This window comes from Caloenas nicobarica, chromosome Z (genome assembly GCF_036013445.1).
Source record: "Caloenas nicobarica isolate bCalNic1 chromosome Z, bCalNic1.hap1, whole genome shotgun sequence".
NCBI classification, from domain to species: domain Eukaryota; kingdom Metazoa; phylum Chordata; class Aves; order Columbiformes; family Columbidae; genus Caloenas; species Caloenas nicobarica.
In genome coordinates this window covers 73553578-73580647 of record NC_088284.1, presented here as the reverse complement: position 1 = coordinate 73580647, position 27070 = coordinate 73553578, and the positions used below count along the sequence as shown (strand labels likewise).

Below are 27070 nucleotides of genomic sequence, written 5' to 3'. Positions count from 1 at the left end.
AGAAGAGTTATTTTTTACCCTTTCAGTGCCAAGTTTAATTCCTTATTGTTAATTTAGCATTTAAGCCTTGCAGAATTAACTTCAGAGAATGAGTCTGCTTAGGTCTCAAGGTCATACATGTCTGCAGTCGTTCTGCAGCGATGTTTCCTTTGGATTTCTGCTATGCACTTCATGTTTCCTTTATTCTAGCAAAATTCTTATTACATTACATGGAGCAATTGTGAAGTGGGAAACATTTGGTTCTTCAGGCCCTTGTTTTCACATCTTGGAGGCTTAGACTGTCAAGCCTAATCTAAACAGGCATGACTCCCTGTGCAGGAGGCAGCACATGAGCAGAGTGTCAGTTGAATGTGCCTCCTCCTGGAAGGGCAGTACGGCCTGCAAGTGAAATGCTGAAGCAGTCACTCAGCCTGTGTGGGGATGGAGGTGGGCTTTTGGTTTTTTTTGCATTCTGGTATTCATGACCAGTGTCTGTCTTTTATCTACACAGAAGCCCAAAAATGGGAAAGCCTGACACCAGAATGCAGAGAGCACCTCATTCGTTCGTTGTCTACGATGGCATCAGATAGCAGACCTGAGCTACAAGAGAAAGCATTTTTGCTGAAGAAAACACTTGAAAATCTTGACTAAGCTGTAAAACACAAAGTGCCATGTAAAACAAAAACAAAAGAGTGCAGTGGTCTGAAAACCAAGTGAGAAAATGAAGATTACTGTGTAGCATGCATCATTCCTGGCCAAAATAAAAAATGCCTTAAATTCTTTTCCCCATTAATGTTATTTTTACTTTTTTAAGCTGAAGGTTAGTTGTTTTATCAGTAAATACCTCTAACAGTCTGCCCTAGAATGTTTGTAAGTAAGTGTGCAACATGAAAAATGTTGAGGGCAAGATACTTTTATTTTTTTTAGTTTAAATTGGCAAAAGGTTAGTCAGATCCCCTTCATCCATCAAAGGAATTGTTGAAAAACCACCAGTACAGGAAGTGAAAAGCATATTTGATTTTCACTTATGTTGTGTGTGGAGATCTGTTACCTGGTGTGTAAACAGTAAATCTTTGGGACTCTGCAGTAGAGCTAGTGTTTGCTATCTAGAAAGAATTAAATGCTTCTCCTGATGAAGCCCATGTTATACACTGATGGCTTCCCAGGGCAGGGTTTCATCTGCCACCCACCTCTGCTTCTCTTGCTTGCTCCTCCCTTGCAGGCTGTTGTCTGTGAGCTGTGAAAGGCAGAGTACTGTTAACTTCACTCCTTCCTTCTTCTCTGACCTCAACACGGATTGACCGAGACTCTGCCTTCTAGCAACCTCGGCCTCCCGAACTTTAAATGAGAACTTTTTTCTTCAAAGGATGCACAAGAGAGCACTTTACTGGGCTGTGTGGGACACAGTTGCGCCTTGTTGGTGCCCAGATGGAACACTGCTCTTCTCAAAATTGTTTTGCATGGACACTCCTCAGCTGCAGGAAAAAAAAAATACGAAAACAATCTTTTCTAGATATGTTTTTGAAGAGTGTTTGAAGTTTGCAATGACACTTTTTTTTAATAGTGGTAATGTTTTATTCCCTTCCTGTTCGTAACCCTGTTCTTGCTTTGGAAACCTGTAATGAATTAGACTTGTCAATATTTGTAAGAAACTGAATCGTGTCATTTCTCAGCAGCCCAAGTCATGCTGGTTTCTAGCAACTACTTTTTAATTTGCACTTATGAAGAAAGATTATAACTGCATTAATGTGGAGTAAAATCGCTATATGGTGATGTGGCCATGCTGCCTGTCTCCTTTTTTTGCCCTCCTCAGATAAAAGACAAACCAGACCACTATAGCAACAGACTTTTAATCATGTAAATTTAGCACTGCGCCATAATCTGACCAGTACGTGTACAGCTTTTTGGGGATAAACGCTTTGCTGATGGTGAAATAAAATCACTAGTGTGGGCAATATAATGTCCATGGCTTTCAGCATTGGAAGGCTCATTTCTTTTCTTACAGTCTGCAGCTCCTTTCAGAGTTGATCTGTTAGGGAGAGGATTGCTCAGATAACGCCACGTTTCCTCCATGCCCTTTTCTTCAGAATCAGGTATGCAGTACCTACTTTTCCCTCAGGTGCCATTTCCAATTCAGTGTTTTCTGGTACTGTAACCATCTCATCGTCTGACTTGCTCTCCACGGGAAGAGAGGAATGTAATTTGTGCAGACCTGCACAGAAAATGGTCAGCAAGAAATGGGCAGAGCTGCTCACTGTGGCTCTCGTGTAGCAGAAACCTCAGCGAGCACTATTGCAATGTACACTCTGACTGGTCAGTGGGCAACTCCTTGGTGCTGGGAGCTGGTGCTATAATGTTTTGATTTACACCTTGTTGCAGGGAGCTGCTCTTTGTTTACGTGTAGTTTGAACTATCGAGCACAGTGTACATTTTAAAATTTTCCTGAGCAAATCACTTTGCGGTATCTTTAAAACCTTGCTTACCGTGACATGTAGTGTCATGAGTGCTTTTTTTTTTTGTATTAGGTGAATATTACCAGTGATGCTTTGCTGTAGCAGTTCATTGTCTGACTTGGGGTTTTTTTCATACTGGTGAGTGACAGTAACAGAAAAGCAAGAGTCTCCACCTCTCTGGTAGTTCGAGTTTTCACTGTGGACTGGAGTATTCAGAGGCAATGCCTAATATGGTCAAATGACTGTAAGTAGAATAACTGTAATCGTTGTGAATAGCAACCTGAATTTCTCTATTGGGGATTTACACTAGAGGGAAGAGCGTGTTCTAGGAACTCTACAAACAGCTGGATCATTAACTCTGGCCAAGAATGTTAGGGATGGTATAACACTTTCTGAATCACAAAGCAATATGTCTTTCTGGTGATTACAGAACAGATTCAGAGCTCCTCTCTAAAGCACGTGCCTATACACAAAACCTACCTGTACAAAAGTTAATTCAGTCAGAGGTTTGATTCCTACCCCCCTTGCATTTGTAAACATAAAATGAATAAATAGATGTGGCCTTCCTAGAGTTTTTCCTCTAAAAGTGATTGCACTACATAAAACACACTGTACTTTGCCCAGCACGGGCATCTCTTGTGCTGCTGCAATGCTTTGTATACCTGAGTGCAGTGGGCAGACTTGACTCTAGCACTCACATTGACCTATAAGCTGTTGCTTAAATGGATGTACATTGAGAAAAGTTTTCTAATGTTGCAAGATCTCCATCAAATTCACTGCAATCTGTACTGTCGAAGTATGTGAATGGTCTGACTGAAAGAAAACCCTCCTGCTTACCAAAAAGGTAAAAATAAAAGCTGCATGACCTGTTCGTTGAAGTGACTGGTAGTGGTTTTTTCTCCCACTGTATTTTACAGCATTTTCTCTTAGCTCTGATGTTTAGAGTACAGAATTAAATAATGAAGCTTCGAGAAATAAAGGAAGAAGTTCAAAACTGAGGAAGTGTTTCATTCTGAGTAGGCACCGTTCAGTGGAAAACAGTGAGGAAGGAAAGCCCATACACAATCAGGTTGCGTAGTTGGAAGTGTTTATTGACAAAATTACTGGAGGAAAATTGTAAAAATAACTTGGGAGTTAAAATTGTTGATTGCTTGCTGCTTAAAGACAGGTATAGTAGAATAAAAAAACCAATATGCCACTTTTCTCTGGTATTTGCCAACAGGAGACAAAACCAGCTTTAGCACTTTACAACAGGTTTTTTGAAGGCCATAAACACTGCAAGTCAAGTCAGATTTTCTTCAAAGGCTTCAGTTCCTCCTGTTGAGCTCACAGAGCTACTGTTCACGTATGGTTATGCATAAATGCTCGCGGAGCAATGATGGGAATTACTTACAGGATACCAAGAGGAATAAACGCAGCTAGTTTAGCTAATAGTACAGCCAACAGTCCTGGTAAGCTTCAGTTCTTACTGGGCTGCAGAGAAATCTAAGACATAAAATTCAAGATTTAAAATACTTTAAAAAACACCAACCAAACAACCACCCACAGACTGGGGCCAGGGAACACTTAAGAACTTGCTACTGGATATGAAGAGCCCATTAACAAGTTTCCCAATTTTTCAGATCTTTCTTCCTTGTTCTTACGTGGTTTTGGGTCTTCCCAGTGAGCAGATGCACTTCTTTGATCGTATCTTGCAACAGTTGATACACCATCCAGAAACTTGGTCTTGTAGAGGACATTTGCATTGCTAAACATTCCATCCTTCAGGGACACCACAAGAAACTAAAACCAGAAAGCTTAAAGTAAATGCTGCTATCCAAATAAAGACTTTAAACAACATTGGAAAAGGCTTCTAACAAAGATAATTCCTTTTACTTTACTTGGCTAATATATTGGTTGTAATTCTTTAAAAAAATGTTATAAACATAACTGAATCCCAACAGAAAGTGCCAGGCAGGGTAATGTACATGCAGAGGCCAGACATTTTCTGCAGCTAATGATGTCCAGCTGTGGCCACATCCCAGCACTTGGCCTGGGGTACGGGCCATGATACAGAATAGCCCTTCGTGGTACAGCAATCACTGGAAAAGACACCATGAATTTTAGAATGCAAGAATGCTTGTAGTCTAAAGATGTTGCTTTAATTATTTTACAATTTTGGTAACAAATGTTCCCCTCCTCTCTCACAATTTGGAAAAGTCATATCCAACCACCAAATTGAGATAGGTACTGCCTTTTACTCAGAGTACTAAGTTTCTTCAGTTCTACAGATTTTTTTAAAGCACAGGCCACAGTGATACAGAGATTCTTTCCGCTAGTGCCTTATTTCAACAGGATCAAAAAGGAAATATTTTTAAAGCTTCAGTTAAAGAACTTTAGCAAAAAAAACCCCCATAAAGTCAGATGTGGGTCATGGCTGAAACTGATCATATCAGATATTCTTCCCCATTACTACCTGGGTTTTTTTAGACACTGCAGCAACAGCTTATATTAAAATGTAATGCTCACAAGTTTCATAGTTGCCATATCTTCAGTGTAACTTCCAGTTGAAACAACTTTGAAATACAACACACCAGAATAAAATACTTGAACAGCTAACACTCCCAAGTGGCAGACTGCTCTGAAAACAATGAAGTACATAAATGGATGACCACAATAGCTTCAAGACCATACCTGAGAGTGTCTGAAATACGTGTGAATCATGTGCCCAATATTCTGGGTATGTGAGAGATCAAGGGCTGCATCCACTTCATCCAAGATGTAAATTGGGGCAGGTTTGAAGAGAAGCATGGCTAAGATCAAAGACAAGGCCACCAACGATCTAAGACAGAGAACGGGAAAGTTAAGTTTTACCGTCTTCTTTGAGAGGCTTTGGCTTATGAAAACAATTGTTTGGTAATTAACAAAATGCGCTCTCAAAAGCAGTTTCATTCCATGAGTTCTGAAGAGACGGAATGACAGCTTCCACAACTTCCGATTTCAGAATGTGAAGCCTTCTGCTAGAAATGGCAGATGTTACTTATTCTTTTATGGGTTGGTCAGGTTAGTTGGGTAATGATATTTAAAATCATCCTGTTGCTTTATCCGTTTTCAATTCTGAGTTTTGCAGCGCTATTTTTCAACAGTGTTCCTGAGCCATTTTGTCCTTCAGAAAAGTTTCTCTCTGTCTCACTGCTTCCTAAATTCTGTTTCTACTTTTAAATTTGTTAGATTTTTCCTTAGAAGTTGCAAAGGAACACATACTCTACACAGTAGCTGTAATCACTGGAGAAGAAAATTGTCACTGTGACACTACTCTGACACAGGGACAGAACTTATCTATGTATTTTTGTGAGATTACAACTCAAAGGCTGAAGCATTTAATTCAATAGCACCTCAGTACTACCCAGAGTTAAATGCAGTTTTCTTACCGCTCAATTTATGTTTTGTCACTTCTCCATCGACTAAAGTTTTGTTTGTTATCATATGCCAAGTAATCCATTGTTCTAACTTTCAATATTAAGTCAGGTTGGAAGGAGACAGAATCCCTGACTTGACCAGGGAAATGATACATTTTCTGCTTTTCTGAACTATAGTTAGCTAGACATGTCAATTAATATATATTGCAGTTTGCAAAGGAAACAAACAGAAAACCCTACAAAGTTCACCAACCTTTGTCCTCCACTAAGTTCTGTTAAGTTTTCCTTCCAGGTGTTTCCTAAGGCAATTCTGAACTCCAGACCAGTCAAGACATTATCAGTTTTACAGGCTGCTAGCGTAGCTCTGGCTCCTGGTAGAAGTGTTGAGAAAATCAAACCAAAGTCTTTATCCACCTAGAAGTCAGACCACAAAAGATGTGGGTACATGTTTTGAATACAGAGCACGAACAGCTAAAAACTTAAGTGGTAAGCTGCACTGTGGTCTAGATGTCTTGCCCAATTTAACCAAATGGCCACTTATGTCTTTAAGATTAGCACATACAGGATAGTGGGAAAATATTAGCATGTGGAACCTTTTATTTTCTCCATACTGAAAAGAAAAGCAACACCAAGGGATATATATAGAGGACTTCTTATACTAAGCATTTTAGAAGGATCAAATGAAGGAAATATTAGAAGGCTTCTTTATGCTATCAGCCAGGGAAATGGTTATGCCCTACCTCGGATTTATTAATTGGTGAACTGTGATTTCTCTCAATTAAAAAACTGTTAAAAGTATAAGCATCTTGTAAGAGGCACACACTGGCAACCTCCACACTCCTTCCCAAGGTTACTTAAGCAATGTCCAGGTACTGGATGGGATGCAACTTTGTAAATGTAGATTAAAGTTTCCTAGGTCACGGAATGCATCTGAAAACACACTTCTTCCACCACCCATGATGCTTTTAAATACAGCTCACTAATTTTTGCCAGACAAGATTTTGCAATGAAAAGGTATCATTTTGTCAGTGATACCTTGCGTATGGGCAGTAATATTTAAAACAAATACTTCATTTATGAGCAATTTAATCTTTGACATAATCAATGTTCTCAAAGGCCAAAAAGTACAACTTCTCCTTTTACAGCAGAAAAGAATATGTCAAGAACTTCCCATGTAGAAGCAGAAATTTTATACTTTAGTTATAGTTCATGATATGAGAGAACTGTTACAGTAAGAAGGCTGAGTGCTTAGATAATAGAAACCTAAATCAGCTGTTGCTCTCTTCCAGTGTTACCCAGGCTATTAGCGACAGGAAAACAGCCCCACATGGTACGGCGCTACACAGAACCAGAAGAATTTAACTCTGGGCAAATAGTGGCTTAAGTAAACAAAAAGAAAAAGAAACAGTCTCACTGTTTCATCCAACTTCCATGTGACATACAATGATTTCAGCATGTAAGGAGCTTAACTTTCCTTAAAATTTTGTGGGGACTAAAAGGGAACAGTACAGCAGTTTTTCAGGTTTAACTGTATGTTTACAACTGTCAGAGAATTAATGTGTTATTCCCAAAAGTGAGATGAAAAAGGAGAAGTGGTTGTTTTGTAATTTAAACACTAGGCAAGGGAGATTAATTCTGGAAAGAGACATTATTTTTTCTTTTGCATGGAAATACACAAAACTAACCTAAAATAAATCTGATCTTCTGCTAAAATGTGAAGATTAGATTCCAAGTGTCATACCTTTTCCCAAGCGATATTTAGAGCTTCAATTTTCTTCTGGTCAAGCTCTTCAATAGCTGCAATAATTTTTGCCTTGTCATTCTCTACGATTCTTTTTTTCTTCATTAAGTCATTGTACTGGTGCAATGAGAAGAAAATATTTCAATGAACTTTGTGCTCAAATATATTGTACTAATCTTACAGTTACAAAACCAATAAACTGTGAAACTATGAAACAGCCACTGACCACAAGATTGAAATCCAAAGCATTCATTTAGAGCTGCATGCAGGATTTAAGTTTCAGGATATTATTTGCAAATTAAAGCATTAGAAATTTCAACAACTGGCAAAGGGGAAGACCAACATTACTCTGAAAGCTGCACTTCCTTTTCAAATTAACCATGTTTCATTTGTCTTTCCATAGAACAAAGGATGCTTCTGGAGGCTAATAGGAAGAATAGTACTAGAAAATTTGAAGCGTCAGTCAGTGAACAGTTTTGAGACACTCCTGGAATAGCCTAAAGATACAGATGAAATCAAGACAAGCCTAGAACACTTTCAAGCTATCATGCTTGAAGATGAACAGGTTTTTGATCTGTAATCTTTGATAAAGTTTGTAATTCTCAGACACTGTAATGGATACCAGAAAGCTCGCCTAATGCTGCTGCTGCCAACTCAGGATGAACTTGGGTAGGGCAGAAAGAAATCATTCTTCTTACCATCTGAAGTCAAGATTATGTATAACCTACAAGAGTATTGCACAAGGGAATAGTTCAAAAATGTAAGATTAGTATAAAAGATCTAACAAAAAGTTTCCTGCTATCTCATGAAGATGTAGTTTTATATTTTTTGTATTTGGAAATAAAACCTTTAAAAATATAAAGGTACATTATGCATAATAGCAGATACCCAACCTGCCCAATCTTTAAAGGTTAAAACATAGAATGTTTACCCTCTCTTCTGTCTCAGAAAGTGCAGTCATAGCTCTCATGTTCACGTTCCTTCCCAGCTTCTCTTTTTTCTCCTGCAATTTCTGCAGTTTCTGACATGCTTCTTTGGGATTGTTACTTTCGAAGTCAAAGACTGTGTTTGGCTGACCAAAAAGTGATTTCTCTGAAGCTATCCACTCATGCTCTTTCAGCATTCTGGTCACCTGTAAACAAGAAGGTATGTTGAGGCTTTTTTTACCTTCTCAAATGTGAATGAAAAATAATTGGAAAAAAAAAAAATAAATTCTGAAATTACTCTACATTAATTCTTCAATCTCAACGCAGCAAAGGTGCATACCATTACAATGCTTCATGTGATTTCCAAGGGAGCTTTCACATACACCCATCATATTTACCTGGAACATGTGGGCTAAGCCACTGTCACTAAATCTCAGGATTAGTTTCTTTAATTAGTTACCTAATTTGTCTCTACAGTCAGAATGTTCTTCTTATTGATCACCTTCTCACTGTGATCTACTCTCTATTAGGCCATACTGATAAGCTCTGTTACAATTTACAATTTCCACACCCTCTTCCTGGGATAGAAAGTTTCACATCAAGAGCTGCAATTGACATTGCTTATTAAGAAAAAAAGGCTTTTTCCTTTGCATGTGACCAGGGAAATAACCACTCTTGGTCACAAGATGAAAGGAAAAGTACAGTTCTGAAATACCTTGGCAGCAGCATCAGCAGTCTCTTGTTGATGTTTCTTGATGTTGTGTTCTAATGTTTCAACCTTAAGCTGTAATTCATTATTTTCTTCTCTGTATTTTGTTATCTCTGCTGTTTTGGCTTTAATTGCTTTATCCTGTAACATAATTATTTCCTTTTGCTTGTCCAGCTCCTCCTCTGATTTCATTACAGATTCCTGAAAAACAAATCACAGAGGCATTTATTATCTGCTTTTAAAGGCTGGTGTTAGACAGTTATTAGAAGAGAAAGACACAGCAAGGAACGAGAAAAAAAATTCACACGTCATAATGAAGCAAAAGAATACCTAGGCTAAACATAATTGAGTACTGGCAAGAAAATCGAAACAACAGAATACATATTATAATTTGAGCTTCAGAGGAATCATATCATCAGTAACATCAACAATGATAATGAAACACAGTAGTCACTTTTACCTTTGTCTTGGACACCTCAGCTGTCATAGCATTAACTTGCTCCTGGTAGGATTTGATTACTTTATCTGCAGCCTCTATCTGTTGTTCATAGGAGGCCTGTTCTTGTTTTAGCTCTTCCAGTTCCAGAACTAAAGCTTCAACTTCCTAGGGAGATGTTTTCAAATTTATTACAGTTAAATAGAAAGAATTAAGATTCAGTTTGATGTAGTAATGCTGTAGAAGACTAACAGTGCCTGTTACGCAAAGGAGCAATATCACAAAAACAAACAGACAAACAAACAAACAAAAAAAGGCAGCACCAGCAATTTCTGTGTCACTGATTACAGGGTAACATATTAAGTTCCAAAAATGACAGTATTAAAACTTGAGGAGAATCAAACTTTGATTACTGCAACCACTTTTGACATTGAGGAAATTGGCAAAAAGGTTAAGTTTTACCTGCTGCTTTTCTTTCATTTTTTTGCTTGAAGCGTCTGCCTTCTTTTTGGCACCATCTAGATTCTGCTGGGCATTTTTTAGTTCTTTTTCACGTTCTGCTTCTGCATTTTTCATTTTTTTCTCTAATACCTTGTATTTATCTTCTGCATTCTTTTTGTTCTCTTCAGTTTTCTTTAATGTCTCTTCACAGTCAGCTGAATCAAGAAGCACAGTACTGAGTTTGGACATTGTTTTTATCTTTAAATTTAGATCCTGAACTCCAACTGAAATAAATTTTTCTTTGCCTCTAACAAAACAACGCAAAAAAGCTTGTATGTTTGCTAGTTATTGCAATCAGCTATTTCAATGATTCCCTAGGACAGCATGCTGTTGTTACCAGTTATTAGTAGGGCACCAAACGGACAACCAGCTATTTAAAATTAATGAAAATAAGCCTCTTTTTTTTTTTTTAAACAGGTGCAGGTATATGCCAAATCATATGATCAAGAAGTAGTTAATCATATGGCTACCTAATAAGGTATTACCTCATCCCTAGAACACTATGTCTACAGATGTATCACTTCTGTCCACCTTTTTTCTTTAGATGTTTTACTTATTGCTGCATTTGATTCCTTTTGTGTTTTTCCTTAGCTATATGCACAGTACTTCTTTCCAATGCCTTCTTGTTACACAAACTATTTATATTGCTAACCTTAAATAACTACAGAAACAGATGGCTTGGAAAAAACAAAGATTAATCAAATATGGCATTAAATCAATTTTAAAACTTCCCTGCAAAGCCATTTTTCCTTTTATTATGAAGTATGTAAAACACTTACGAACATAACCCTTACTGCAAGTGAATGATCGACTTCATGTGAATGACCTCTATGCAAGTGTACTGTGATTCTGTATTTGTTACATATTTCAGAATATAAAGCTAGTATTTTCAAAGCTATTTTTTTTTCTTAAACAAACATTCTGCTACTCAAACAGCCAAATATCCAGCTCATTCTCAGCAGTTAGTTTTCAGTTAAAAGATTAAGAACATGTTTGTCACCAATGGTTTTTTTCAAGGCAAGCAGCTCCTCCTCTTGTTTGTGATAAGCACTTTGGTGAAGCTTTGTCTGCAACAGCTCTGCTTCCTCAGACTTCATCTCCCACTGCTGTTTCAGGTTCCGGTACCTTTGAAGACAGCAACGATATACACTGCTATAATGCAGGGTACCCAGCACTTCAGTTTCAAAGTTGAAAAAAGTAGATATAGAAATAAGTAGATAAGGATATATTTTTATTCCTATTCTAACGTGAAACGCAATGATGACTGCAGGACAAATAAGCTTAAATGCATGAAAGCCTGACATAATTTCTTTAATAGCAACTACGAACTTTGTAGGTATGTTATTACATATATAAGTCCTGGTTATGTAGCCCCAACTAACAAATGGAACACATGGAAGTTGGCAACAATTCAGAGCTTGTGTTTTTCCAACCAGCAGCATGACAGATGCTAGGCTGAAGCATTAAAGAAAAAAACGTCTAAAAGCAAAACTCACTTCTTCCTTTCGGTCATATTTATGGAAGCCTATTGCAACTCAAAACAATTTGAAAAATAAATCCAGTGGTAGATAGCATATACACAACACTACCTCCTTAGGGGATTTTACAGAACTGACTAGATGTATTTTTATACGCCACCCTTTAAAAAGATCTTCAGAAACTGGGTAGCTGAAAAATTAAATATACTTTAAATTATCTATTTTAACTCCTTATAGCAGTATCACTCAGATATTCCCCTTTAGTACCTATATTTTATTGGGAGAAAAATAAGAGCTATCACAAACTGAAATTCTGTGTGGTTATTACAAAACATGACTGGGACAGATCCATTCTTCAGTGGACTTCATGAAACTTCAGAAACCTTCAACGAATTTCAAGTAGACATCTTTCCTGTATTACCCAAAATAAAGATTTATTGCATGTTTTATCTAAAAACTAAATTTGCTTGTTGATTGCTGTACTTACAAATGTAACTGGGAGGAGGGAGAGGGAGGAAGGGAATAATTTTCTGCATATTACATTCTCAATAGGCCCTATGTGCTCCAAAAATACTTCTTTATATTACACTTACTCAGTCACACAAGAGAAATGATAGACATTTCATAGGGCAAACCGTACTTTTCAGCAACATCCTTCAACCTTGCCAGTTCATTCTCTACAGCCTCAAGTTCAGATTCCTTTGTCCTAAGCTCTAATTCAACGTCTTTAATTTCTTGAAGTTTAGACAATATTGGTGCAGCCTGTGAGGATGCACCTGTTCAGTGAGAAAAAAAAAAAAAAGGAAAGTCAAGCTAATTGGAATTAGATTAATGGATTCACTACTGGCAAACAGCAAGCTCTAAATGTTAATGATGCATGTTACAAAACAAAGGCAGCTAGGCTAAAATTACAGTAGTTCTCAGTGGAGAAAGACTCCCTCCTCTGTTACAGAATTTTGTTCTGCAAACTTCGAATACTACACAGGCATTTCTTGTGAAATCAACTAACTTTTCCTAATTTATGAAATTACCTCAAATTAGTTATGAATTACTTCAAAAAAGTGCTTGAATTCAAAGCATTTCTCCTTCCAAGATGATTATATAGCCAAATATGACTTAAGTATTTAAAATCTAAACTACTTTATGCAAATCGTTTCCCATTTTTTACATAGCCTAATCATCTTATTTCAGCTCAAGACTGACAAATCTTTGCTCGAACAGATAATATTATCCCCAGTATGAGTCTAAATAAAAAGGTTACTGGTCATTTTTATAAAAAACATGCAGACCAGTAAACAAACTAACAGACACACAGTATTATTGTATGAATAAAACCAGCAATTGCCTCCATGCAGAGTGCCCTGGGGGTCAAACACATCTCCATCAAGTGTAACACTCTTTGTCATTATCCTTTTGTCGAAGGTCACTTTCTTAGCAATATCCATGTTGTTACAGATCAGTGTTGTTCCAAATACATATTCCATTGCTTTCTGCAGTTCAGGTTCATATCCAACTAGAGACAGGGCTAAATGCAAGTTATCAGGACCAGCCTAGAAAGCAAATGAAATGCCTTAAGTTATAAGAATTTTCAAATATAATTTCTGTCTTCTCTTGATAAACACAACTTCAAAAAACATCATTATGTTTTGAAACAATTAGTTAAAAGTACAATAATTAATATCTATTTAAACATCGCATAGCTGAAAGGATAATACAAAGGAGAAAATAAAATCAAAAAACCTTCAAACACTGTAAAAGTTCTTATTAGTATAACCATTAAGAAGCCCATGTTTAGAAAAGAAACACAATGAAAAAGCAAAATATTTTAAATAGTGTATTTATTTACATACCAAGGTCTGGGCCAACTTGACTGTTTTTTGTCCAACACATCTGGCTGAAATTTTGTTCAGTGGAATGATGGTGTAGCGACGCTTTAGTTCACCTTTTTCAAGAAGTTTTTTGCCAGTAACCTCAAACGAGAAGAGTTACAAAACATATCTGAACACAAAACTGATTTTGTGCAGGACCCTCTTGACCTAATCTAAACATATACATGGGTCCAAACCACCTCTTAAGCATTCAGTAACAATGCACATGCTTGCTAACCTGGAATTACAAGGCCTCATCTCAACATTCAGAGTTCTGTATTAAAGTAATAAACATACCTCTGTGTCCACAATAATATTATAGAGTTTCCCCCCAGCCACAGCTTCCAGGGCTTTTGCTTTGGACAGATCCTTCACAGTGATAAGAGACACAACAGGGCCTTTCACACGGTTTGGATTCCAATTCTTTTCTGGATTTCTTAAAATAAATTTAAACTATGAAAAATCACATTTGTTTCTCCCCCACACATATATTTAAAAACTCGTAGTGCTTATTATATTGGTATAAGTAGTTTTAAATTCTATCAGGAAAAAAAAACCAAACACAACACCAAAAACAAAACCTCAAGAAATGGTTAAATTAAATACCTCAGGGCAAGTGACTTTCCAATAAAGAGTCAGTTACAAAGTCATCAAAAGAATATTCTTCTTGATGTTGGTATAATTTGTTCATGCAATTTTCAATTGATTTTTACTATGGGTCAAATTATTAGTAAAGCTATATGTTCAGACTAGTTATTAGATAAGCAAATAAAACTGGGGATACATATATTTGATTGGTGGAGACAGATACAATGTTGAACTCCCCAGAGCAAGGCTACTCACAGTCCTCATTGCGGGGCTCTGAAAAGTAATGATTATGTATTTTTGCAGTTTAGACCTTTGAATTCTATGTTTTTAGCTACTGAAGTCGAGTAATGGCTTGCAAACACCACTGTACAAAACTTTTACATTCCAGTGATTTTGATAAGGCTGATTTAAGAATGACTGTGTCACTTTCCCTGCTGCCCATTAATTGTGCTAACATTTCCTGACTTCCTCCCCCCCTACACTTGGATCACAGGTAAGATAGTCGTTATTCATCGGCACTAAAAAGAAAGCAACTGCTAAGCAATCAATGGAATTATCCACTTAGTCCCAAAAGCCACACATAAGATGCCCCTGAAAGCACTTTCAAGTGTCTTAGAGGATCACACTGAGATCTTACTTGTATTCAAATTGTAGATGAGGAAACTTTGCCGTTAAGCCTTCATACAATTCTCTCAGTCGGCTGACGTCAGAAGTCAATGCCTTCTTTTTTGCTAAAAGGGCTTCTTCTTTCTCTTCTGAAGAGTTGAACACGAACAGTAGATAAGCATCCAGAGCACAGAAATCTATTAGCTTAAAGACTGGTATGCTACACTGTTCTATATGTACAGAATACTTAATATAAAGACTTTCTAAAATTCTTCGTAAATTTCCAGTTTAGACAAATTAACACCATCACAATACCAAACATGCAAAGAAAGAGTTTAAAATCTGATGTGCTTCTCTGAATGTCATTCCGGAATATCAGTTTGCAGTTGTGAGTAGCCTCTGTAAAAATATTACCTGGAACAAGAAATTAACTTTAAGAAGTGTTTTAGGTAGGGAAAATCATGAAGGAATAGGGAGCCTGGACAATTTTTCCATCTAGATTTTAGAAGGAATTTTAATTTTCCATCAAACTGTAAAAGATTTATCCTAAGTTTATAAAAGCATATTTTAAACTATTTTCTGTGGAAGGTAAAAGCTTGCAGAGCTCTGACCAGAGAAATTTCTTTCTGCATGAAAGCAGCAAGCTTGGTTTTTCAACTTCTTGTATTGGGTCTCTCTGGGATGACGTTAACATTCCCCAGAGCAGCACTCGTGGTGCTGTACTGAGTATTTCTAGGATGGTGTTGGTAACACACCAGTGTTTTGGCTACTGCTGAGCAGTGCTCCCAACAGCACCAAGGCCGCCTCTCCAGCCCCCCTCCAAAGCCCAGTAGGGTGGGGGCAGGCAAGATGTTGGGAAGGGGACAAAGACAGGACAGCTGACACAAGCAATATTCCATACCATATGAGGACACACTCAGCAATAAAAGCTGTAATAAAAGTGGGGGGAGGGGGTATTCATTATTAAGGCATTTGTCTTCCAGACCAACCACTATGCCTACTGAGGCCCTGCTTCCCAGGAAGTGGCTGGACGTTGCCTGCTGATGGGAAGCAGACAGTAAATCTGTTCGGTTTTCTTTTGCTTCTGTCACCAATAAAGCGAGTTCCAGCTGGCTCCATGACAGACCCACCACTGGCCAAGGCTAAGCCCATCAGCAATGGTGGTAGGACCTCTGGGATAACATATTATAGAAGTAAAAACTGCTGCACAACAGCAGCCAGAGAGAGGAGTGAGAATACGTGAGAGAAACAGCCCTGCAGACAGCAAGGCCAGAGAAGCAGGGGACGAGGTACTCCAGGTGCCAGAGCAGAGATTCCCCTACAGCCCATCGTGAGGCTGGCTGTGCCTCTGCAGCCCATTGAGGTCCATGGTCCACCTGTAGCCCACGGAGGACCACACACCAGAGCAGGTGGATGGCCAAAGGATGCTGTTGTCCCCATGGAGAGCCAACACTGGAGCAGGTTTGCTGGCAGGACCTGTGGCCCCATGACACCGTCTCACACAGCATCCTCACAGCTAAACTGAGGTAGTATGGTCTGGACAATCGGGTTGTGGAGTGGACCGCAAACTGGCTGAAGGAAAGAAGCCAGAGAGTCGTGGTCAATGAGGCGGAGTCTGGTTGGAGGCCTGTATCTAGTGGAGTGCCTCAAGGGTCAGTACCGGGACCAGTATTATTCAATATATTCATCAACGACTTGGATGAGGGAATTGAGTGCACTGTCAGCAAGTTTGCTGATGACACCAAGCTGGGAGGAGTGGCTGACACGCCAGAGGGCTGTGCTGCCATCCAGTGAGATCTGGACAGGCTGGAGAGTTGGGCAGGGAAAAATTTAATGAAATATAACAAGGGAAAGTGTAGAGTCTTGCATCTGGGCAGGAACAACCCCAGGTTCCAGTATAGGTTGGGGAATGACCTATTAGAGAGCAGCGTAGGGGAAAGGGACCTGGGGGTCCTGGTGGGCAGCAGGATGACCATGGGCCAGCACTGTGCCCTTGCAGCCAGGAAGGCCAATGGCATCCTGGGGTGTATTAGAAGCGGGGTCGTTAGTAGGTCGGGAGAGGTTCTCCTTCCCCTCTAGTCTGCCCTGGTGAGACCTCATCTGGAATATTGTGTCCAGTTCTGGGCCCCTCAGTTCAAGGATAGGGAACTGCTGGAGTCCAGCACAGAGCAACAAAGATGAAGGGAGTGGAGCATCTCCCTTATGAGGAAAGGCTGAGGGAGCTGGGGCTCTTTAGCTTGGAGAAGAGGAGACTGAGGGGTGACCTCATTAATGTGTATAAATATGTAAAGGGTGAGTGTCACGAGGATGGAGCCAGGCTCTTCTCAGTGACAACCAACAGTAAGACAAGGGGTAACGGGTTCAAGCTGGAACACAAGAGGTTCCACTTAAGTTTGAGAAGAAACTTCTTCTCAGTGAGGGTGACGGAACACTGGAACAGGCTGCCCAGGGAGGTTGTGGATTCTCCTTCTCTGGAGATATTCAAAACCCGCCTGGACGCCTTCCTGTGTAACCTCATCTGGGTGTTCCTGCTCCGGCGGGGGGATTGGACTTGATGACCTTTCGAGGTCCCTTCCAATCCCTAACATTCTGTGATTCTGTGAAGAGGAATATATGATGGAGCAGGTTTGCTGGCAGGAGTTGTGACCCCATGAGAGAGCCAGGCTGGAGGAGCCTGTTCCTGAATGGCTGCACCCCATGGAAGGGACCCACACTGGAGCAGTTCATGAAAAACTGCAGTCCATGGGAAGGACCCATGGTGGAGAAGTCCATGAAGGACTGTCTCCCATGAGAGGGACCCCATGCTGGAGCAAGGGAAGAGTGTGAGGAGTTCTCTGAGGAGGAGGAAGGAGCGGCAGAGTCAACAACCCCCAGTCTCCATCCCCCTGCACAGCTCACAGGGAGGAGGTAGAGAGGAGTGAAGTTGAGCCCAGGAAGAAGGGAAGGTGTCTTAAAGTTTGTTCTTATTTCTCATTTGATTTGCTGGGTAATAAATTAAATTAATTTTCCCCTGTTTGAGTCTGTTTTGCTCATGATGATAATTTCTGAGTGATGTCTACCTGTCCTTATCTCAACCCGTGAGCCGTTATATTTTCTCTCCCTTGTCCCGTTGAGGAGGGGGAATGATAGAGCAGCTTGGTGGGTACCTCACAGCCAACCAAGGTCAAGCCACCACGCTTCTATATTCCTTTTCAGATTGCCCCAAAATTACACACCAGAAGTCTGTACAAACCTTCATAGTTCAGCATCTTCATTTGGGTCTCTAGTTTTTCTTTTGTTTTTCTGACAGCTTCAAGTGCTTCTTTGTCTTTCTTGTATCCTCCATCCATCTTTTTAACTTCAGCTTGTTTTGTCTTTAATTCTTTTTGTGCATAATTCAACTTCATTTGAGCCTGTAAGGAGTAAGAAAATATGGAACCAGAAGATTTTTAAAGACAATCTTGCAGGTGCAGATTTAGAACACTTGCACTAACAAGGTGCTCATATAATTTGTAAAAGATTCCACTGGTTGCAGAAATGCCAAAAAGCAGCGTTGGCTTTTGAAAGTAAGGCACAGGTGACTTGGGAGAGCATAAATCATGTGTTCGGATACAATAACTTATAGTAGCACATAAATAGAGTCTGAGAAGAAGGAAGGTAAAATGCAGGACACAGCTGTCTTCATTATTTTCCTCAGAAGAGTTTTTCCTTAAGTGAAACTGCAGTTTGGCTGTCTCAACTTCGACAATTTAAATTCCACCGTGAGAACTACTGCAGCAGAGGTTTCCTGTCTTCAGACAAAAGAAGTGTCATCTGTTTCAGTTATGTGACTAGCACACAATTTGACTGAAAACAGTTTCTTCTGAACTCTCTATTCAGTCTCAGGCACCTTTATTTTGATTCGATTAAGTTTTACTGTAGCAATCTCTATAGTAGGAATGTGTATCATGGACAGCAGTCTTCATTTCTTCCTGTCCTGTCAGTCACTTGAGTACTGTGAGTCCTACTTTATGTCTCAAATGCTGGTTTCTGTACTTCCTCGCAACAATGTTATAGCTTTTCCTTATTTGTCTACACCTATGCAAGGATATGCCAGTTTCTAAAATATCTTGCATAGATATTCAGCAAATCTTTTCACTAACATTTCAAGTGTGTGCCATTTGGTTTTCTGACCATTTTCAAAAGAAACAGGAAGGTTCATTTGAGACAGACAGAGCTTTTATTCCTACCTGCTTAGCCTCTGTGACTGCTTTGCTGATTTCATTTTTGCAGGTCATCATCTGCTCAGCAAGAGTAGCATCTTTCCCATCGGCATTGCTGGACAAGCCAGCAGACACAGCATTAAAATGCTGTTGTGCTGCAGCTAAAGCATCTGCATCTTTTTCACTTTCTTTCTGCAAAGCATTGAGTTCTTTCTCTATCTTCTTTATTTCTTTCTCCTTTGACACTAATGCTTTAGAATCCTTCAGCAAACAAAAAACAAAAAAAGGAAGAGAGAACCTGAGTCCCGTTAACTTTAAATTCACTTGATTAAGTGGAAGAGCTAAGAGTAGTTTAATCAACTACATTTCTATGACTCTTTGTCAGATTTTTGATCTTACAATTTGTCTTTTCATGGTTTCAAATGTGTACTTGCCCCATGAGTGCAGTGAAGACATACAGAAAAGTGAAATACAAAAAGAGATGATAACTGCTCAAAAACTAGAAGAAATAGCTCTTTCCTCCCAATATCTAAAAAGTATTCTTCAGTGCTCTGCTTACATAAAAAACACCAACTGTCAGAAATATGCAATGTAGACATTTCTCCTTTACTTTTAAGAACACCATGTGCCCAGAGAGCATAATATTTTTGAAGCTATAGGGGTCTCTCTTGAGCTTAATAGAAGGCTGACAACCATAAAGAGTAGCACTGTCTTTGTATATGCAACACATTTGTTTCTAATGGGAACCTACTACCTACGCTGCATAAACCAAACCATGCCCTTACCCATTTATTTCTGCTTTCCTGATGTAGTTCTTACCTATCATACGATTTTCCTTATCATAATAGGTAAGAAGAAACAGCTGTTCCACTCAACCTGAATTAATTCAATGTTTAAATAAAATTATATACAAAGGTCTTACCTCCTGCATATTTTTCACCAGTTCTTCGTACTTATTCTGTTCAGTCTTGAAATTTTTCTTCTTGAGATCAAGGGCACTTTGTGCTTTAATATCAAGTCTTTTCTTTTCTGAAAGCGCATCTTCCAGTGAACGGAGCTTACCACCAACTACCTACAATAAGAAACGAAGGAAATTTAAATCAGCCTAAGAAACAGACACAGTACTTGTAATATTTCATCTTCGATTCCAAGCTATATGTGGAAGAGACAAACATCTGCTCAAGTAGGCAGTTAGGCTCCAGTGCAAACGGGTCAGAACATCTCTTCCCTCTGAAATGCAAACTGACTTGAAGCCATTACTGGAGCCCCACATCATCCCATATCATGCAGCACTGTCCCTGCACAAAAGCTGCATTGAGGCATCCAAAGACCCTATGGGCCATCCTGTATCTAACCAAATTTACAGCCCCCTCGAACTGAGGCCAGTACTGATTTTTGTCAAACATGAGTTTCCTACTTGAAGTGTATTTCTTTTGAGACATTAACAATAAAAGGAGAAAAAAACATATCTGGCAAAACTACCATGGGGGAGCCATGGCTCCAATAAAGAGCTAAGAAAGAAAAAAACAACAACACCCAAGAGCAAGCAAGAGCAAGGGCACCCTGCAGAGAGAGAGCCAGACCAGCAGGCCCCACTCTCTTTAAATCTGAAGCATGATGCTAATGGGATGGAATACTCTTGTTGGTCAGTCTGGGTGTCAGTCAAGCTCTGGCCCATACATGTCCCCCTTCCTTGATGCCTCATGCCTGTGGGTAGAGCACTCAGAATGTCCTTGGCTCTCAGACCAGAACAATTGAAAACAGTAACTCTGTCCTGGGTTGTTATCTCTTGTTCTCAAACTAAGTCCACATAATGACCATGTTAGCTAAGAAAAAGAAAGGTTTCTAACTGCATGAAGAAAATTAACTCATTTTCAGCCAAACCAGCACGTGTACAAATGTAACTACTCCGGCCCCTGGTGAAAATGAGTTTAACACCCTTGATCTAGTCTAACCCACCTGCTAAAGCAGGTTCACTTGGAGCAGATCACACAGGAATGTGCCCAGGCAGGTTTTGAATGTCTCTAGAGAAGGAGACTCCACAACTTCTTTGAGCGCCCTGTTCCAGTGCTCTGGCACCCTCAATAATGCCCTTCTCATATATTATAACTCCTTGTAGTTCAGACAAGCGTGACTCTGTTCTCTGTTACCTTAGCCTTTTCCTTTTCCATCTCCGCTACTTCTTCATTAAGCTGTTTCATCTTCTTTTCACTTTCAGCCATCATTTCCTGATTTTTCTCTACATCAGTCTGCATTTCCTTTAATAGTTCAGTGGAGGAACTCTTTGCCTTTTCAGCCATAACAAACTGATAAGCTATGCAGAAGTGGCTTAAATGTTCTATTGCTCGTACTGCTTTTTGGTATTCTAGATAGGATGCTCGTTCCTGAAAAGATATAAAATAAAAAAACCTCTAGAATTTGATGGAAAAATAATATTAAGACTGTTACAGAAATCTTCTAAACACGTCTACTAACATTAATGCTTGTAGATAAGAGGAAGGATTCTCCATGTTAAGTAATATATTTGGTATTGTACATTGCAGGCCTGCTTAGGAAAATCTTAGATAAAACAATACTTGTACCATTGATTGTACAGCAGAAATATCACTTGACACAAGTTTTTTAAGTAGCAAGATGTATTTTTATCTAGTTCTCTTGTTTTCTTCATTCTCCCTACATCCCCCTCTGGGATTTTCTGGAAGTCCTGAATGTCACAATTTCATTATTTGGACAGAAGATAAGTTTTACCTCTCTCAGCAGATTCCACAAAGCTTGAAAACATGATAGCTTTTAGTCACCACCTACAGTTTCAGGGTAGCTGAAAGTATTTTTTCAGTACTTTAAGGGCCTACCACTCTTCTGATTTCTCCATACCTCTTTCAGTTTCTGTAAAGTTGGAGTGATCTCCTCATTTATGACCTGAAACAAAACCCAGAACACTTATATTCAGATTTTTGAGACTCATATGTCTAATCATGCATACCTAGTTCCAGGTGCAGAAACAAAATATTCTACAAATAAAAAACCACACTACAGTAGTTTTTCGTTTATCTTCAAATATAAAAGAAAGTATACTTTCCAAATTTTAGTACCGTTCTAATGTTTTGGAGCTTGGTTTCTTTCTTCTCTATGGTTTTCTGGGCAGCTATTTTCTTGCATTCATACATCCTAGTACCAGCTGCTTCTTCAACCATAGCTAAAATCTAAAATAAAGCAATGCAACAAAAATTTGATGTTTCTTATGTTAGATAGGTTCAATTCAGATCTGTGTTGAAGATCTCATCTCCCTCTTTTACCTTTTTTGTTGCCCCACCTCAACCCCATATAGGTTCTTTTCATCTAAAAAAAAAAAAAAAAGCAAGCAGTAAAACCTCAGACAAAAAACTCCCACAATGTTCTTACCTCTGCTGGCTTCATATTTAGAACTTTGGTAATTCGTCCCTGGTGACAGAAAGATTAAAAAAAAAAAGAAAAAAAAAAGGGGGGTTGTGTATCATGCAATAGTAAAAAAAAGCAAAACCTCAACCCCAAAAAACCCCACTTGTGGAAAACACATAATAGGATAGAAAATAATTGTCTTTTTAGCATAACAATAAAAGCAACAGCTATCTCTTAAAGAGACAAACAGGAAAATAGAGCTGGAATATGTTTTAGAAAAAGATTGCTGCATGAGGTCTCATGCTACACAACATGTGTGTTAGAATCAAATCCTGCTGCACCAGAAATCTTAACTATTTGACACTTGATTTTTACTTTATAAGAAGTTGCTTTTCTCTGATGAGGAAAATAGGTGTTCTTCCGTTATCTATCCTGCCTCAAATTCAGTGCGACTTCTATTCTTTTTGGATTTTATAAAGATGCACACAGTACCTGCATAATGAGGAAGTGTGGGTTATTGACATTGAGTCCAATGGAACAGAAGAGGTCCTGCACACGAGTGTTGGTAGCATTCACACCATTGATAAGATACTTATTTCTACCTCCCATGATGATCTGGAGAAGGAAAAGAAATGGAAGAAAATGTAAGTGATTTAAAAATGACTTGACATTACGAGAATAGCAGTTGTAATAAAGAAATCATCTGAGCAAATCACATATATTATGTCTTTTCATATGAATATATACGTATGCTATACAGAACATCAAACCAGATTCTTGTCAGACTGAAGGGATATTTCAAATACCTAAGTAAAACATAGGAAAGGTCTGTCATTGAGGGCAATATTTACAAAGTTTCCAAACTCCACATGTTTTCAATTTCCTTTTTTTTTTTTTTTTTTTTTTTTTTTTTTTTTTTTTTTAATTAAAAACCTTGGGAGACATCTTCATCAGAAAGATGAAAGTTCCTTTGTTCCTGAAGACCAAATGTAACATACATTTCAGATATTAAGAGGAAAATATGAAAGCAGAAGCAGCAGCTACAAACCAGAAAATTATAACTTGCTTCATGAACATTATTTCATTATTATTATTATTTTTCTGTGCAAGTCCATAGAAAACATTATTGATAAAATATATTTAACAATATTAAACTTCTCTCTCCAGTAATTTCGATTTTTTTAATCTAGTACACTGGATTTACTTCTACACTTTGTGTTACTAGCTACACTGTAGAAGCATTGCCTCAATTGCAAAAACTCAAAAACTATTTATTTTTTTCCTTGAAGAGTCACTCTGAGCATAGTAAAAATGTGTACAGGTTACTAAGCAATACAGATATTAGACTCACCTGCCTAGTTATGGTGATCTCGTCATTACCTTCAAATCCCAGTGGACTTGCTTTCTTGTCAGAATTATCAAAGGTAATAGACACAGTTGCTTTATTAATTCCAGCTTGCCCATTTTTATAAATGAGATCTTGCAAGTTGGAAGCTCGCACCTGGAATAGATAAATACGTTATTGAAATAAATCAGTTACACAGCTTTAGTGCACCGCTATAAATTTTAGACAAATTAATGAAAGAAAAGCAGACCTAGTTGTAGATTTAAGAGTTAACGTGAGAGACAGACATATAGGAGCTGCAAGGTGCTAGCATTGTTAAAACAGACAAACCATGCTAGTCAAATTTTACTGAGCCGGCTAATTGTTTCTGCATGAGATTCCTGACAAAAACTGAATACATGTTTAAGAAAAAAAGAAAAGCCAGATGTCTAGGTCAGTCACCAGTAAGTGTACTTAAAGAGTATTTCGTATTCATAAGGCAGTCCACAGAAAAATGATTCAGAAAGTGTTCCTTGTAGGTCTGCTGGATTTGTCTACAATTACAGGAGGTGAGGAAAGAAAGAAAGAAAGAAAAAAAAAAATCACCTGAAGACAGAGTCAAATTGATCTCAGAGCACACAATTTTTAATAAGAATAAAGTAGATATATCATCTTTAAATAGCAGGCATTGCATGTAAAACTTTTTTTTTTTCTGATGAACCAGTTGGCCAAATTGTAAGACCCAGTCCAAAAGTGAAAAAGTTTATTACAAATAAACAAGTTAGTGTCTTTAGCTGCAAAAGATCTAATGCTCCAAGCTGCATAGTTTCAGTTACTGTAGTATATTGATGAATTTGTAATTCAATCTTAATGTGAACAAGAATGACCAAGTTTTATGTAATGAAAAGTCAATATAAATAGAACTATTTTGTTTTGATAGAAGCATCACTTCAGGTCTTCCATCAGAGCTTACTCAAGAGAGTAATACAAAATGTTGCTGACAGAAGAAAAACCTTTCTAAATGCACCCTCTCTCTTTACCTGTGACAGATTGGAGATTCCCAATACAAAACAGATAGAGTCCAAGATATTGGACTTGCCACTACCATTCAAGCCAGTAATGGCATTGAATAATGGGTCAAAGTCATTGATTTCCGTCCTCTGAGCATAGGATTTAAATCCTTCCATAACAATTGACTTGATGTACATCTTCCCTGTGTTCCCAGGGGACCTGGCAAAGCAGTCGTCCAAGAATATGAAGAAAGTTATCTGGATTATAATCCTACAGATTTCAAAGAAAGAAAAAGAAGCAAATTAATCATACTGCATGTCAAACTAACACATAAATGTGATAAAATAGAAAGAACACATGCCTTTTACAACGAAAAGACTACACATTTATAAATGGAAAGTTCTAAGCAGACCCCAGATCCAGGAAGCATCCCAATAATAACCCATATTTCAACATTTTTAAGAAACATGACTTCACATAATGTTCATCGCGACATTTGTATGAAGACTGTGGCATAAGCCTGGTTTCTCACAAACCTCGCTGTTAGTCCATCAGCCAATGAAAGAAAGGCAAAGGTCCAGTTCTTTCAGAACCCAGCAGAAGTGGAGCCTCCCTTTCACAGAATCACAGAATGGCTGGGATTGGCAGGGACCTCTGGAGATCCTCTAGTCCAACCCACTTGCTAAAGCAGGTTCACCAGAGCAGATCACACAGGAAGGCATCCAGGTGGGTTTTGAATGTCTCCAGAGAAGGAGACTCCACAACCTTTCTGGGCAGCCTGTTCCAGGGCTCCGGCACCCTCAAAGTAAAGAAGTTTCTCCTCATATTCAGACGGAACCTCCTGTGCTTCAGTCTGTGCCCATTACCCCTCATCCTATCATTGGGCACCATTTAAAAGAAACTGGTCCCATCCTCTTGACACCCGCTCTTGAGATATTTATAAATGTTGATGAGATTCCCTCTCAGCCTTCACTTCTCCAGGTTGAGCAGACCCAGCTCTCTCAGTTGCTCCTCACAAGAAAAGTGGTCCAGACCCCTAATCATCTCCATAGCCCACTGCTAGACTCTCTCCAGTAATTCCTTGTGCTTCTTAAACTGGAGAGCCCAGAACTGGACACAGTACTCCAGATGCGGCCTCACCAGGGCAGAGTAGAGAAGAGGATAACTTCCTTCAACCTGCTGGTCACACTCCTCTTAATGCACCCCAGGTACCATTGGCCTTCTTGGCCAGAAGGGCACGTTGCTGGTTCACAGTCAACCTGTTGTCCACCAATACTCCCAGGTCCTTCTCTGCAGAGCTGCTTTCCAGCAGGTCCGCCCCTAACCTTTACTGGTGCCTGGGGTTGTTCCTCCCCAGGTGCAGGGCCCGACACTTGCCTTTGTTGAATTTCATCAGGTTCCACTCCATCCAACTCTCTAAACTGTCCATGCCTCGCTGAATAGCAGCACTGCCTTCTGCTGTATCAGCCACTCCCAGTTTGGTTATAATCAGCAAACATGCTGAGGGTGCACTCAGTCTCTTCATCCAGGTCGTTGATGAACAGGTTGAACAGGACCGGACACAATACTGACCCCTGGGGAACCCTACTAACTACAGGCCTCCAACCAGACTCTGCACCATTGATCACAACCCTCAGAGCTCTGCCATCCAGCCAGTTAGTGATCCGTCTCACCGTGCATTCATCCAGCCCACACTTCCTGAGCTTGCCTATGAGGAGGTTGTGAGAGACGGTGTTAAAAACCCTGCTGAAGTAAAGGTAGACTATATCCACTGCTCTTCCCTCATCTACCCAGTCAGCCACACCATCATAAAAGGCTATCAGGTTGGTAAAGCATGATTTCCCCTTGGCAAACCCATGTTGGCTACTGATAAACTTCGTTTCCTCCTCATGCTTAGAGATGACACCCAGAATAGGCTGTTCCATCATCTTTCCAGGGATGGAGGTGAGACTGACTGGCCTGTAGTTTCCTGGGTCCTCCTTCTTGGCCTTTTTGAAAACTAAAGCGGCAACTCTCTTGTTCTCCACAACCTTTCAAAGATCACCTCCAGCCTCTAGGACTGCTACCTGCTCGGCCCCACCGCACCGGAGGGCTGAAGCCCAGGAAAACGACAGTCTCGCCCTTGAGGCGCCGTGAATTCAACCCCAGCCCTGCCCCTACAGCCTCCAGAGCGCCCGTCCCCACCTTCTCTCCGACGGCACCGCGGCTTTTCGCAGCCCCTGCCAAGCGAGCCCTCGCTAGCGGCTCTGACGGCGAAACCACCTTCTCACAGCCCCCGCCGGCAACGCTTGAATTGTGGCGCCGAGAGCCGCCGACCGTTAGAGGCGGTGCCTGATGGCAGCTGCCCCGACACTGCCTGCCTCGGGCGGCCCAGCACCCCTCTTCCTGGAGAGAGAAGCGAGGGGCTAGGTCCACTCCTTCTTCCTTTACAGAGGAGGAGTGAGCACATCCATAACGCGGCCCCTCGATGTGAGGGGACGGCGGGCACCTTCA

General features: G+C 39.5%; 2 protein-coding genes across 3 annotated transcripts in view; one reads left to right on the top strand and one right to left on the bottom strand.

Moving 5' to 3' along the window:
- The window catches only part of ECPAS (Ecm29 proteasome adaptor and scaffold), a 72240-nt gene extending 68937 nt beyond the window's left edge, over nucleotides 1–3303 (top strand). For both annotated transcript variants that reach the window (XM_065655807.1, XM_065655806.1), the window contains exon 49: nucleotides 491–3303. In XM_065655807.1, coding sequence (XP_065511879.1) covers nucleotides 491–630 — 140 coding nt within the window. In that variant the 3' untranslated portion in view covers nucleotides 631–3303. The remainder of the gene's footprint in view (nucleotides 1–490) is intronic.
- A 243-nt stretch (nucleotides 3304–3546) lies between these two features.
- Nucleotides 3547–24847, bottom strand: SMC2 (structural maintenance of chromosomes 2). The gene is made up of 24 exons (XM_065656107.1): nucleotides 24607–24847; nucleotides 23594–23743; nucleotides 22735–22857; nucleotides 22267–22305; nucleotides 21957–22067; nucleotides 21739–21783; nucleotides 21015–21248; nucleotides 19787–19936; nucleotides 18892–19125; nucleotides 17916–18075; nucleotides 14715–14832; nucleotides 13787–13925; nucleotides 13472–13591; nucleotides 12967–13171; nucleotides 12262–12397; nucleotides 11144–11268; nucleotides 10105–10298; nucleotides 9667–9810; nucleotides 9213–9407; nucleotides 8503–8703; nucleotides 7572–7688; nucleotides 6084–6244; nucleotides 5106–5253; nucleotides 3547–4214 (listed from the first exon to the last, which is right to left on the bottom strand). Exons 1-24 carry the CDS (start codon nucleotides 24772–24774, stop codon nucleotides 3999–4001), a joined length of 3633 nt encoding a protein of 1210 aa, XP_065512179.1. The 5' UTR covers nucleotides 24775–24847; the 3' UTR covers nucleotides 3547–3998.
- Between the last annotated feature and the right edge of the window lie 2223 nt (nucleotides 24848–27070).

Coding starts and splice junctions, on each gene's coding strand:
- SMC2 (XM_065656107.1), bottom strand. CDS start 24,774: ATGTACATCAAGTCAATTGTTATGGAAGGATTTAAATCCTATGCTCAG. Junction 19,126..19,786: donor TGGTGAAAAATATGCAGGAG/GTAAGACCTTTG, acceptor TGTTTGCTGAAG/GATTCTAAAGCATTAGTGTC. Junction 12,398..12,966: donor CCAGGGCACTCTGCATGGAG/GCAATTGCTGGT, acceptor CTCACTGAACAG/GTGCATCCTCACAGGCTGCA.